Here is a 13,284-nt window from a genome sequence, read left to right as displayed (position 1 = left end):
ACAGTGAAGAGGAGACTCTGGGATGCTGCCTTCTAGGCAGAGTTCCTCTGTCCAGTGTCTGTGTTCTTTTGACCATCTTAATGTTTTCTTTTTATTGGCCAGTCTGAGGTGTGGCTTTTTCTTTGCAACTTTCTTTGACAGAGGAACTCTGCCTAGAAGGCCAGCATCTCGGAGTCTCCTCTTCACTGTTGACGTTGAGACTGGTGTTTTGTGGGTACTATTTAATGATGCTGCCAGTTGAGGACTTGTGAGGCGTCTGTTCCTCAAACTAGACACTCTAATGTACTTGTCTTCTTGCTCAGTTGTGCACCGGGGCCTCCCACTCCTCTTTCTATTCTGGTTAGAGCCAGTTTGCGCTGGTCTGTGAAAGGAGTAGTACACAGTGTTGTACGAGATCTTCAGTTTCTTGGCAATTTCTCGCATGGAATAGCCTTAATTTCTCAGAACAAGAATAGACTGATGAGTTTCAGGAGAAAGTTCTTTGTTTCTGGCCATTTTGAGCCTGTAATCGAACCCACAAATGCTGATGCTCCAGATACTCAATTAGTCTAAAGAAGGCCAGTTTTATTGCTTCTTTATGAGGGCAACAGTTTTTAGCTGTGCTAACATAATTGCAAAAGGGTTTTCTAATGATCAATTAGCCTTTTTAAAATGACAAACTTGGATTAGCTAACACAACATGCCATTTGAACACAGGAGTGATGGTTGCTGATAATGGGCCGCTGTACGCCTATGTAGATATTCCATTAAAAATCAGCTGTTTCCAGCTACAATAGTCATTTACAACATTAACAATGTCTACACTGTATTTCTGATCAATTTGATGTTATTTTAATGGACAAAAAAAATAGCTTTTCTTTCAAAAACAAGGACATTTCTCAGTGACCCCAAACTTTTAAACGGTAGTGTATGTTGTGTAGAAATCCGAAGAGAGTAGTCAGCAGAGATAGGTGGGATGGGCTGAGGGAAGCTGAGGGTTGGGATATGGAATTGGAGACAGGTGGGAGTGGAGTTGCTGGGCGGGAGATAGAATGATGGTCAAATATAAAAGTATAAAAAATAAAACATAATAAAAAGTCTGAATGACAATGAGGGGCAGTGTTTTTACAGCTAATGCTGGTTTACCTGAGGCTGATGCAGTGCAGGTGTTTGTACACATGCATATACAAACACTCTCATTCAAATACACACATACACGGACACACACACATGTAAATAGTGCCAGACATGCACTCAAACATATACAGTTGACCTTGCTGTTATGATTTTAGTTGTCCTTGATGTCTTTAGTTGTTTTATTTGTGTTGTTGTTTTCTGTTTTCTTTTGTCTTTTTCTTTTTTCTCATGAGTTAATTTTATTGGTTGTTGGTGCATTGGGGGGGTTCTTAGGGGTGGGGAATGGAATTCATTTTCTTTTTTATTATTGACTTTTTCTTGGGGGGCAGGGTGGCTGTGGGAGGGGTCTCGGATGGTGGAGGGACAGCTATGTGGAACAGTGGGGGGATCTTGGAGGGTTTGCGTCCCTGTCTTTTTTGGCCTTGTGGGAAGATCTGTTGACGTGCCCTTGAGCAGGGCGTGGACCCTGGATGCTTCTGTGTGTCGCTCTGAATGGGAGTCTGTTGGATGACTGGTGTAGTTGTTGAGCGGCTTCACTGCAAGTATATTGTATGTTTTGGATATTCAAAAAAATATATATAATAAAAAAAACACTGTTTAAACACTCACTCAACTGCACGTTTTACCTCTGTCTTCACCCCCAGGTGGTAAACACTCGTCTGAATGCACTCTGATCCTGACTGAGGGAGACTCAGCCAAGTCCCTGGCCGTCTCCGGGCTCGGCGTCATCGGGCGAGATCGCTATGGTGTCTTCCCACTAAGAGGAAAGATCCTGAATGTACGAGAGGCCACACACAAACAGGTGAGTGTCTAGAGAGCCGTTAGGTTGAGCCCATATGTTCACTTGGCTACGCATGCCTCTCTCTAATATCAATATGCCTCGTCCATTACTGTCCTGGTTAGTGATTACTGTCTTATTTCACTGCAGAGCCTTTAGCCCTGCTCAATATGCCTTAACCAACCATGTTGTTCCACCTCCTACATATGCGATGACATCACCTGGTTTAAACTTCTCTAGAGACTATATATCTCTCATCATTACTCAATGTCTAGGTTTACCTCCAATGTACTCACATCCTACCTTACCTTAGTCTGTACACTATGCCTTGAATCTATGCTATCGAGCCCAGAAAACTGCTCCTTTTAATCTCTGTTCCGAACGTGCTAGACGGACAGTTCGTATAGCATTTAGCCGTACCCTTATCCTACTTCTCCTCTGTTCCTCTGGTGATGTAGAGGTTAATCCAGGTCCTGCAGTGCCTAGCCCCACTCCCACTTCCCAGGTGCTCTTATTTGTTGACTTCTGTAACCGTAAAAGCCTTGGTTTCATGCATGTTAACATTAGAAGCCTACTCCCTGAGTTTGTTTTATTCACTGCTTTAGCACACTCTGCCAACCTGCATGTCCTAGCCGTGTCTGAATCCTGGCTCAGGAAAACCACCAAAAACCCTGAGATCTCCATCGCTAACTATAACATTTTCCGCCAAGATAGAACTGTCAAAGGGGGCGGTGTTGCAATCTACTACAAAGATAGCCTGCAGAGTTCTGTATTACTATCCAAGTCTACCCAAACAATTCGAGCTTCTACTTCTAAAAATTCACCTTTCCAGAAACAAGTCTCTCATTGTTGCCGCTTGCTATAGACCTCCCTCTGCCCCAGCTGTGCCCTCGATACCATATATGAATTGATTGCCCCCCATCTATCTTCTGAGCTCGTGCTACTAAACAGCCACCACTAACATTTAGTGGCCGCTGCCAACATACTGACTCAACTCCAGCCACTTTAATAATGGGAATTGATGGAAATTATGTAAAAATGTACCACTAGCCACTTTAAACAATGCCACTTAATATAATGTTTACATACCCTACATTACTCATCTCATATGTATATGTATATACTGTACTCTATATCATCTACTGCATCTTGCCATCTTTATGTAATACATGTATCACTAGCCACTTTAAACTATGCCACTTTGTTTACATACCCTACATTACTCATCTCATATGGATAGACCGTACTCTATACCATCTACTGCATCTTGCCTATGCCGTTCTGTACCATCACTCATTCATATATCTTTATGTACATATTCTTTATCCCTTTACACTTGTGTGTATAAGGTAGTAGTTGTGGAATTGTTAGGTTAGATTACTTGTTGGTTATTACTGCATTGTCGGAACTAGAAGCACAAGCATTTCGCTACACTCGCATTAACATCTGCTAACCATGTGTATGTGACAAATAAAATTTGATTTGATTTACTAGATGACTTAAAGTGGGACATGCTTAACACCCCGGCCATCCTACAATCTAAGCTTGATGCCCTCAATCTCACACAAATTATCAATGAACCTACCAGGTACAACTCCAAATCCGTAAACACCTGCACCCTCATAGATGTCATCCTAACTAACTCGCCCTCCAAATACACCTCTGCTGTTTTCAATCAAGATCTCAGCGATCACTGCCTCATTGCCTGCATCCGTAATGGGTCTGCGACCAAACGACCACCCCTCATCACTGTCAAACGCTCCCTAAAACACTTCTGCGAGCAGGCCTTTCTAATCGACCTGGCCGGGGTATCCTGGAATAACATTGACCTCATCCCGTCAGTAGATGATGCCTGGCTATTCTTTAAAAAGTGCCTTCCTCACCATCTTAAATAAGCATGCCCCATTTTCAAAAAATGTAGAACTAGGAATTAGATGTAGTCCTTGGTTCACTCCAGACCTGTCTGCCCTTGACCAGCACAAAAACATCCTGTGGCGTATTGCATTAGCATCGAATAGCCCCCGTGATATGCAACTTTTCAGGGAAGTTAGGAACCAATATACACAGGCAGTTAGGAAAGCTAAGGCTAGCTTTTTCAAACAGAAATTTGCATCCTGTAGTACTAACTCAAAAAAGTTCTGGGACACTGTAAAGTCCATGGAGAATAAGAGCACCTCCTCCCAGCTGCCCACTGCTCTGAGGCTAGGAAACACTGTCACCACCGATAAATCCACTATAATTGAGAATTTCAATAAGCATTTCTCTATGGCTGGCCATGCTTTCCACCTGGCTACCCCTACCCCGGTCAACTGCCCGGCACCCTCCACAGCAACCCGCCAAAGCCCCCACCATTTATCCTTCACCCAAATCCAGATAGCTGATGTTCTGAAAGAGCTGCAAAATCTGGACCCCTACAAATCAGCCGGGCTAGACAATCTGGACCCTCTCTTTCTAAAATGATCTGCCGAAATTGTTGCAACCCCTATTACTAGCCTGTTCAACCTCTCTTTCGTATCGTCTGAGATTCCCAAAGATTGGAAAGCTGCCGGGGTCATCCCCCTCTTCAAAGGGGGTGAAACTCTAGACCCAAACTGCTACAGACCTATATCTATCCTACCCTGTCTTTCTAAGGTCTTCGAAAGCCAAGTTAACAAACAGATCACCAACCATTTCGAATCCCACCGTACCTTCTCCGCTATGCAATCTGGTTTCAGAGCTGGTCATGGGTGCACCTCAGCCACGCTCAAGGTCCTAAACGACATCATAACCGCCATCGATAAGAGACATTACTGTGCAGCCGTATTCATCGACCTGGCCAAGGCTTTCGACTCTGTCAATCACCACATTCTTATTGGCAGACTCGACAGCCTTGGTTTCTCAAATGATTGCCTCGCCTGGTTTACCAACTACTTCTCTGATAGAGTTCAGTGTGTCAAATCGGAGGGCCTGTTGTCCGGACCTCTGGCAGTCTCTATGGGCGTGCCACAGGGTTCAATCCTCGGGCCGACTCTCTTCTCTGTATACATCAATGATGTTGCTCTTGCTGCTGGTGATTCTCTGATACACCTCTACGCAGACGACACCATTCTGTATACTTCTGGCCCCTCTTTGGACACTGTGTTAACTAACCTCCAGACGAGCTTCAATGCCATACAACTCTCCTTCCGTGGCCTCCAACTGCTCTTAAACGCAAGTAAAACTAAATGCATGCTATTCAATCGGTCACTGCCCGCACCTGCTCGCCCGTCCAGCATCACTACTCTGGACGGCTCTGACTTAGAATATGTGGACAACTACAAATACCTAGGTGTCTGGTTAGACTGTAAACTCTCCTTCCAGACTCACATTAAGCATCTTCAATCCAAAATTAAATCTAGAATCGGCTTCCTATATCGCAACACAGCATCCTTCACTCATGCTGCCAAACATACCCTCGTAAAACTGACCATCCTACCGATCCTTGACTTCGGTGATGTCATCTATAAAATAGCCTCCAACACCCTACTCAACAAACTGGATGCAGTCTATCACAGCGCCATCCGTTTTGTCACCAAAGCCCCATACACTACCCACCATTGCAACCTGTACGCTCTCGTTGGTTGGCCCTCGCTTCATACTCGTCGCCAAACCCACTGGCTACAGGTTATCTACAAGTCTCTGCTAGGTAAAGCCTGCAAAAATCTCTGAAGCTGGAAACACTTATCTCCCTCACTAGCTTTAAGCACCAGCTGTCAGAGCAGCTCACAGATTACTGCACCTGTACATAGCCCATTTATAATTTAGCCCAAACAACTACCGCTTCCCCTACTGTATTTATTTATTTATTTTGCTCCTTTGCACCCCATTATTTCTACTTTGCACATTCTTCCACTGCAAATCTACCATTCCAGTGTTTTACTTGCTATATTGTATTTACCTCGCCACCATGGCCTTTTTTTGCCTATCTCACCTCATTTGCTCACATTGTATATAGACTTATTTTTCTAATGTATTATTGACTATATGTTTTGTTTATTCCATGTGTAACTCTGTGTTGTTGTATGTGTCAAATTACTATGCTTTATCTTGGCCAGGTCGCAGTTGCAAATGAGAACTTGTTCTCAACTAGCCTACCTGTTACTTAATACCCATCCCGGATCCGGGAGCATCCTCATCAAAAAGCTGACTAGCATAGCCTAGCCTAACGGGACAGGGATATCATATAATATAATTTTCATGAAATCACAAGTCCAATACAGCAAATGAAAGATAAACATCTTTTGAATCCAGCCATCATTTCCGATTTTTAAAATGTTTTACAGCGAAAACACAATATGTATTTCTATTAGCTAACCACAATAGCCAAAGACTCAACCGCATATTTTCACCATGTTTCTACCGCATAGGTAGCTATCACAAAACCGACCAAATAGAGATATAATTAGTCACTAACCAAGAAACAACTTCATCAGATGACAGTCTTATAACATGTTATACAATACATTTATGTTTTGTTCGAACATGTGCATATTTGAGGTATAAATCATAGTTTTACATTGCAGCTACCATCAAAAATATCACCAAAGCAGCCAGAATAATTACAGAGAGCAATGTGAAATACCTAAATACTCATCATAAAACATTTATGAAAAATACATGGTGTACAGCAAATGAAAGATAAACATCTTGTGAATCCAGCCAATATTTCCGATTTTTTTTAAAGTGTTTTACAGCGAAAACACAATATAGCATTATATTAGCTTACCACAATAGCCACACACACAAACGCATTTATTCACCGCATAGATAGCATTCGCAAAAACCAGCAAAAGATATAAAATTAATCACTAACCTTGAACAACTTCATCAGATGACAGTCTTATAACATCAGGTTATACAATACACTTATGTTTTGTTCGAAAATGTGCATATTTAGAGCTGCAAACCGTGGTTATACATTGTGAAAATGTAGCAACATTTCCCCAGAATGTCAAGAGCTATTTTGGACACTCACCTAATCTGACCAAAGAACTCATCATAAACTTTACATAAAAATACTTGTTGTATGGCAAATGAAAGATACACTGGTTCTTAATGCAACCGCCGTATTAGATTTTTAAAAATAACTTTACCATAACAAACAGCTTGCGTTATTGCGAGACAGCACCCGCCAAAACGGCGGAGAATAGAAATAACATTTTCCACAGAAATACAAAATAACATCATAAATTGTTCTTACTTTTGCTGAGCTTCCATCAGAATCTTGTACAAGGAGTCCTATTTCCAGAATAAATCGTTGTTTGGTTTTAGAATGTCCTTTTCTCCTGTCGAATTCGCGCCACAATGCTAGCCAATGTTGATGACGTTCCCAGTTTCTCTCGACGCAAAGAACGGAAAACTCCAAAAGTCCCAATAAACGTTGAATAATCTGATAAAACTCGGTTGAAAAAACATACTTTACGATGATATTATCACATGTATCAAATAAAATCAGAGCCGGAGATATTAGCCGTGTATACCGAACGCTTATCAGAAGACAATATGGAGGTGCTTCGCGCGCCTAGGTAGAGAAAGGAAATTCCTGACCTGCCACTCCAAAAGCTCTTGTTCGACCTCAGATCAAGCTAGACACCCCATTCCACCTTCCACTGCCTGTTGACATCTAGTGGAAGGCGTATGAAGTGCATGCATATCGATAAATATAAGCCAGTTGAATAGGCAGGCCCTGGAACAGAGCCTCGTTTTCAGATTTTTCACTTCCTGTATGGAAGTTTGCTGCAAAATGAGTTCTGTTTTACTCACAGATATAATTCAAACAGTTTTAGAAACTTGAGAGTGTTTTCTATCCAATAGTAATAATAATATGCATATTGTATGATCTAGAATAGAGTACGAGGCAGTTTAATTTGGGCACGATTTTTTCCAAAGTGAAAATAGCTAAATAAAAGAAATAAAAAAAAAAAGTTGTCTGGGAGAGTGTATGGGTGATTACAATCTAAATGATTCAAGTAGCTATCAGACGTACACTGCAATAATAAATTATCTTGTAAAGAGATAATTACTGAAGGGATTTACATTAATTATTTCCCAAATGTGGGGCAATAACCATTCAGATCAACTGAAAAGGAAATTGAGATCAACTGAAAAGGAAATTGAGATCAACTGAAAAGGAAAAGGAAATTGAGATCAACTGAAAAGGAAATTGAGATCAACTGAAAAGGAAATTGAGATCAACTGAAAAGGAAATTGAGATCAACTGAAAAGGAAAAGGAAATTGAGATCAACTGAAAAGGAAATTGAGATCAACTGAAAAGGAAATTGAGATCAACTGAAAAGGAAATTGAGATCAACTGAAAAGGAAATTGAGATCAACTGAAAAGGAAATTGAGATCAACTGAAAAGGAAATTGAGATCAACTGAAAAGGAAATTGAGGTCAACTGAAAAGGAAATTGAGATCAACTGAGGCCAAACTCCACCAGAGCTAGGGTGGCCCACCCTGCCTATATTATGTTAGGGGAAACACTGACACAATCCATTTTTCTCTTTCCCACCAGATCATGGAGAACGCAGAGATCAACAACATCATCAAGATCGTGGGTCTGCAGTACAAGAAGAGCTACGACGACCCAGAGTCTCTGAGATCCCTACGCTACGGCAAGATCATGATCATGACCGATCAGGTTCTAACACTTAATCAATCCCACCAACGACTGACGTCTACAATTGACTGATGTCTTGGGATTTTCATCATCAATAATTGTAACAACAATGAGCGTAAAGCATCTTTCATACAGTATGCATGTTCAAAGCCTTGTTTTGTTGAAGTTACACTCTAAGGTTACTCTGAAATGGCATGATATTCCCTATATAGTATGGTGTAATGCACCAAAAGTAGTGCACTACATATGGAATAGGCTATCCTTTTGGATGCACCCTTGGGTCATAACAATCCATACTAATAGTGTGTGTTTGTGTTGATGATCTGCTGACAGGATCAGGATGGCTCCCATATCAAGGGTTTGCTCATCAACTTCTTCCATCACAACTGGCCATCCCTGCTCAAACACACCTTCCTGGAGGAGTTCATCACGCCCATCGTTAAGGTAAGACTCACGCAGGTAATAGCAGGGGTTCTGGGCTATTACACACATTCTATATAGTCAAAGTAAGATTCATACATTGGTACAGCCAGACCCAATTTTCTCCCTACCACTTCCCCTTGGCTTGAACTCTTCAGTGTTTGCAAATCTACACCGGCTGAAACCTCCATCATAGGACAAGGACTACATGACACAGTCGTGACCTCTGATTTCAGCTTATGGCAACTAACTTTCAACTGTTATAAAACACAAACAACGTTTAGATTGACTTAAAACTAGCAAGCATGGTTGTAATGCTGCTTTTAACTCTTTCCTGCAGGTGAACAAGAATAAACAGGAGCATGCTTTCTACAGCATTCCAGAGTTTGACGAATGGAAGAAACAGACAGTCAACTTTAAAACCTGGCATATAAAGTACTACAAAGGTTTGTTCATCCTATGTGGATATTCCTCCAAACTAACCATTATTGTTAGAAGCTATTCTGTTTCACACTACTGAGGCAAATCGAGCCAAGCTCTACTGTACTGGCCTGAATATACATCCACCATATTTGCTGGAGCATGCTGGAAAGGACAATGTGGGGAAAAAATATCTGAGCCAGCCAGCACAGTTTGGGTTGCCACGGTACTGTGAAAAGGGTTTGAGTGTTTGATTGCTTGTGTTCCAGGTTTGGGTACCAGCACAAGCAAGGAGGCCAAGGAGTACTTTGCAGACATGGAGAAACACCGGATCATGTTTAGATACGCCGGGACAGAGGACGATGCTGCCATCACACTGGTGGGTTTAACATGGATACCACTCTCTCTCCTTTTCCCTGGCATGGTCTTCTGAACACGCTTTCTGTAAATGTACAGAACAAATGTCTAGAAAAGTTAGAAAATCAATTCTGAAATGGCTAAAACATTTTAGAAAATATATTCCTCAAGCTAGGATTGCTGTGCACACACTTAGTGCTTTCTTCAAACCTTCTATCAACTCACACCTGAGATGTTGTTTTGACTTTGTGATTTGTCAGTGCTCTGCTTGAGAGATCCTTGCCAAATGGAGAGAGGACTGACAGTGATTTCGTTTGACTGACACTAACTGATCTATATATTGCTGTCTGTCTCTAGGCGTTCAGTAAGAAGAAGACTGACGACAGGAAGGAGTGGCTCACTAACTTCATGGAGGACAGGAGACAGAGGAGGATGCACGGCCTGCCAGAGGTGAGTGGGACAGACTGTGTGACCGACTGGGTTCAAATCCGGGTCTCCTGCATGCCAGAAGACTGTTAGCCCGCTTAGCTTAATAAACAAAAGATTTATCCACTTTTTTGTGTTATATTGTATTTGTGCATCTCTGAGTGATGTTCTATCAATTCCCGGTGTCATTTCATGTTTTCACGTGTATCTGAGATATTCACCATTCAAGTAGGCAGAAATACAGCCAGTATATCAAGTTTTGCATACCTCCTATTGCGTAAATCTTCAGGTCTCTGCAGCGGTTACTCATCACACAAGTGTGCTTCACTGAAACGTCTAGGTTCCATCTGCACTGTGAGAGACTGTCCAGATCATTCACATCAGTGCAGATGAAGGAAAGGAGACAAGGAGAGGAAGCAAGAGACTATTGAGATGCACCCAGTGAGAGACATTTTGATATTGGAGTTTGATTAAAGGAAGAGGATGTAGACTGTTTAGATGTTTGTGTTTTTATACAGGGATCTCTCCACCATGGGAGTTACTTGGACCATGATGTATCGCAGCTTGTTTAGAGTCTTTAGCTGGCTCAGATTCACAAGCCTCTGAGGATTTGTGTACAGTCTGTGTTACCCAGATATCCTAAGCATTGAAATGGAAATATTTCCTGAAAATTCTCTACTGTCTATCACTGATGTAAAGTAGCAGCTGCTTTCCCCATGTGAATCTCATCAGAGCCAGGTCTAACACCGGTGACATCATCAGAGCACTGCTTCAATTCTGTTTATTTCTGTCTCATCCTACAGCAATACCTGCACGGAACACAGTTTTGTAAATGACTCTGTTTGCTGTCGGTCGCTGATGCAAAGTAGACACTGCTCTCCCTTGTGGCACTGATAAGACCATAACAACATCATAGCCCTAATTCAAGTCACTTTACATTTCATCCTTTTATTGTCCCCATGCAGCAATACCTGTACGGCACGCAGGCGAAACACCTCTCCTACAATGACTTCATCAACAAAGAACTCATCCTCTTCTCCAACTCCGACAACGAGAGATCCATCCCATCCTTAGTGGACGGTACGTATGCATCGATCCACTAGACTATCTCCCTGGACATTCTGTCTTAGTAGCTTTTGTTGTTGTGTTTGTTGTCAAATGGCTTTGAAGTTTAATAAGGGAACTGAGAAGCCTGGAAACTTGTTTTTAACAGAGTTCTTCACTGTCCTCTTGATGCATTGTTTGTGTGTGATGTGGTCCCCTATTGATGACGTGTATCATTTGTTTATTTGAATCCCCATTAGCTGTTTGTTGCAACACCTATTCCTCATGCGGTCCACTTGTGATCCCCTTTGAAGAGATGTGTGGTGTGGTGCCCTTTTGATGATGTCATGTGTGCAGGTCTGAAGCCAGGCCAGAGGAAAGTGCTGTTCACCTGTATGAAGAGGAATGATAAGAGGGAGGTGAAGGTGGCTCAGCTGGCTGGTTCAGTAGCAGAGATGTCTGCCTACCATCACGGAGAGGTCCGTAAACTTACTGAGATATATGAAATATACTTACTGAGCTATAGGAAATATACTTACTGAGCTATATGAAATATACTTACTGAGCTATATGAAATATACTTACTGAGCTATATGAAATATACTTACTGAGCTATATGAAATATACTTACTGAGCTATATGAAATATACTTACTGAGATATAGGAAATATACTTACTGAGCTATATGAAATATACTTACTGAGCTATATGAAATATACTTACTGAGCTATATGAAATATACTTACTGAGATATATGAAATATACTTACTGAGCTATAGGAAATATACTTACTGAGCTATAGGAAATATACTTACTGAGCTATAGGAAATATACTTACTGAGCTATAGGAAATATACTTACTGAGCTATATGAAATATACTTACTGAGCTATAGGAAATATACTTACTGAGCTATAGGAAATATACTTACTGAGCTATATGAAATATACTTACTGAGCTATAGGAAATATACTTACTGAGCTATAGGAAATATACTTACTGAGATATATGAAATGTACTTACTGAGCTATAGGAAATATACTTACTGAGCTATAGGAAATATACTTACTGAGCTATAGGAAATATACTTACTGATCTATATGAAATATACTTACTGATCTATATGAAATAAAGTGGTGGAAAAGTACCCAATTGTCATACTTGAGTAAAAGTAAAGATACCTTAATAGAAAATGACTCAAGTAAAAGTGAGTGACCCAGTAAAATACTACTTGAGTAAAAATCTAAAAGTATTTGGTTTGAAATATACTTAAGTATCAAAAGTAAATGTAATTGCTAAAATATACTTAAGTATCTAAAGTAAATTATTTAAAGTACAAATCATTTCAAATTCCTTATATTAAGCAAACCAGATGGCACCATTTTCTTGTTTTTTATTTATTTACGGAAAGCCTTGGGCACGCTCCAACACTCAGACATTAATCATTGGAGGCAGTAGGGTTGATGAGGGATTTTCTCTTGATAATTGTGTGAAATTGGACCCTTTTCCTCTCCTGCTAAAAATTCTAAATGTAACGAGTACTTTTAGATGTCAGGGAAAATGTATGGTGTAAAAAGTAAATGATGTTCTTTAGGAATGTAGTGAAGTAAAAGTTGTCAAAATATATTAATATTAAAGTAAAGTACAGATACCCCAAAAAACTACATAAGTAGTACTTTAAAGTATATTTACTTAAGTACTTTACACCACTGATGAAATATACTTAGAGAGCTATCTTCCACTTTAAATCAATACTGTCTGAAGAGACTTTGTGTTTCCCACAACAACACTGTTTTGACATGTGTTCCTCTGTATGTGTGTGATCAGCAATCCCTGTTGATGACGATTGTGAACTTGGCCCAGAACTTTGTGGGCAGCAACAACGTCAACATCCTGCAGCCGCTGGGTCAGTTTGGTACCCGCATAAACGGGGGCAAGGATGCTGCCAGCCCCCGTTACATCTTCACCATGCTCAGGTAATGCCTCCGAGGGTCAAAACAGATTTGTGCTAGCTATTTGATTGGTCTACTTGTTGAATGATTTGTATGGGCCATTGTGCCATCCTGAAGTGCAGTCATACCTGCT

The 13,284-nt window shown here is 40.9% G+C and overlaps 1 protein-coding gene across 2 annotated transcripts in view; it reads left to right on the top strand.

Annotated features, from left to right (window-relative positions):
- Positions 1-13,284, top strand: part of LOC120026869 (DNA topoisomerase 2-beta-like) — a 46,872-nt gene that overhangs the window by 24,967 nt on the left and 8,621 nt on the right. For both annotated transcript variants that reach the window (XM_038971587.1, XM_038971586.1), the window contains exons 12-20: positions 1,761-1,918; positions 8,429-8,554; positions 8,867-8,977; positions 9,294-9,399; positions 9,643-9,752; positions 10,088-10,180; positions 11,122-11,236; positions 11,558-11,679; positions 13,027-13,175. In XM_038971587.1, coding sequence (XP_038827515.1) covers positions 1,761-1,918; positions 8,429-8,554; positions 8,867-8,977; positions 9,294-9,399; positions 9,643-9,752; positions 10,088-10,180; positions 11,122-11,236; positions 11,558-11,679; positions 13,027-13,175 — 1,090 coding nt within the window. The remainder of the gene's footprint in view (positions 1-1,760; positions 1,919-8,428; positions 8,555-8,866; positions 8,978-9,293; positions 9,400-9,642; positions 9,753-10,087; positions 10,181-11,121; positions 11,237-11,557; positions 11,680-13,026; positions 13,176-13,284) is intronic.

Source organism: Salvelinus namaycush, chromosome 32 (assembly GCF_016432855.1).
Source record: "Salvelinus namaycush isolate Seneca chromosome 32, SaNama_1.0, whole genome shotgun sequence".
Classification (NCBI taxonomy): domain Eukaryota; kingdom Metazoa; phylum Chordata; class Actinopteri; order Salmoniformes; family Salmonidae; genus Salvelinus; species Salvelinus namaycush.
Note: the sequence above shows the minus strand (reverse complement) of the source record. Positions and strands in the feature narration are given on the sequence as shown.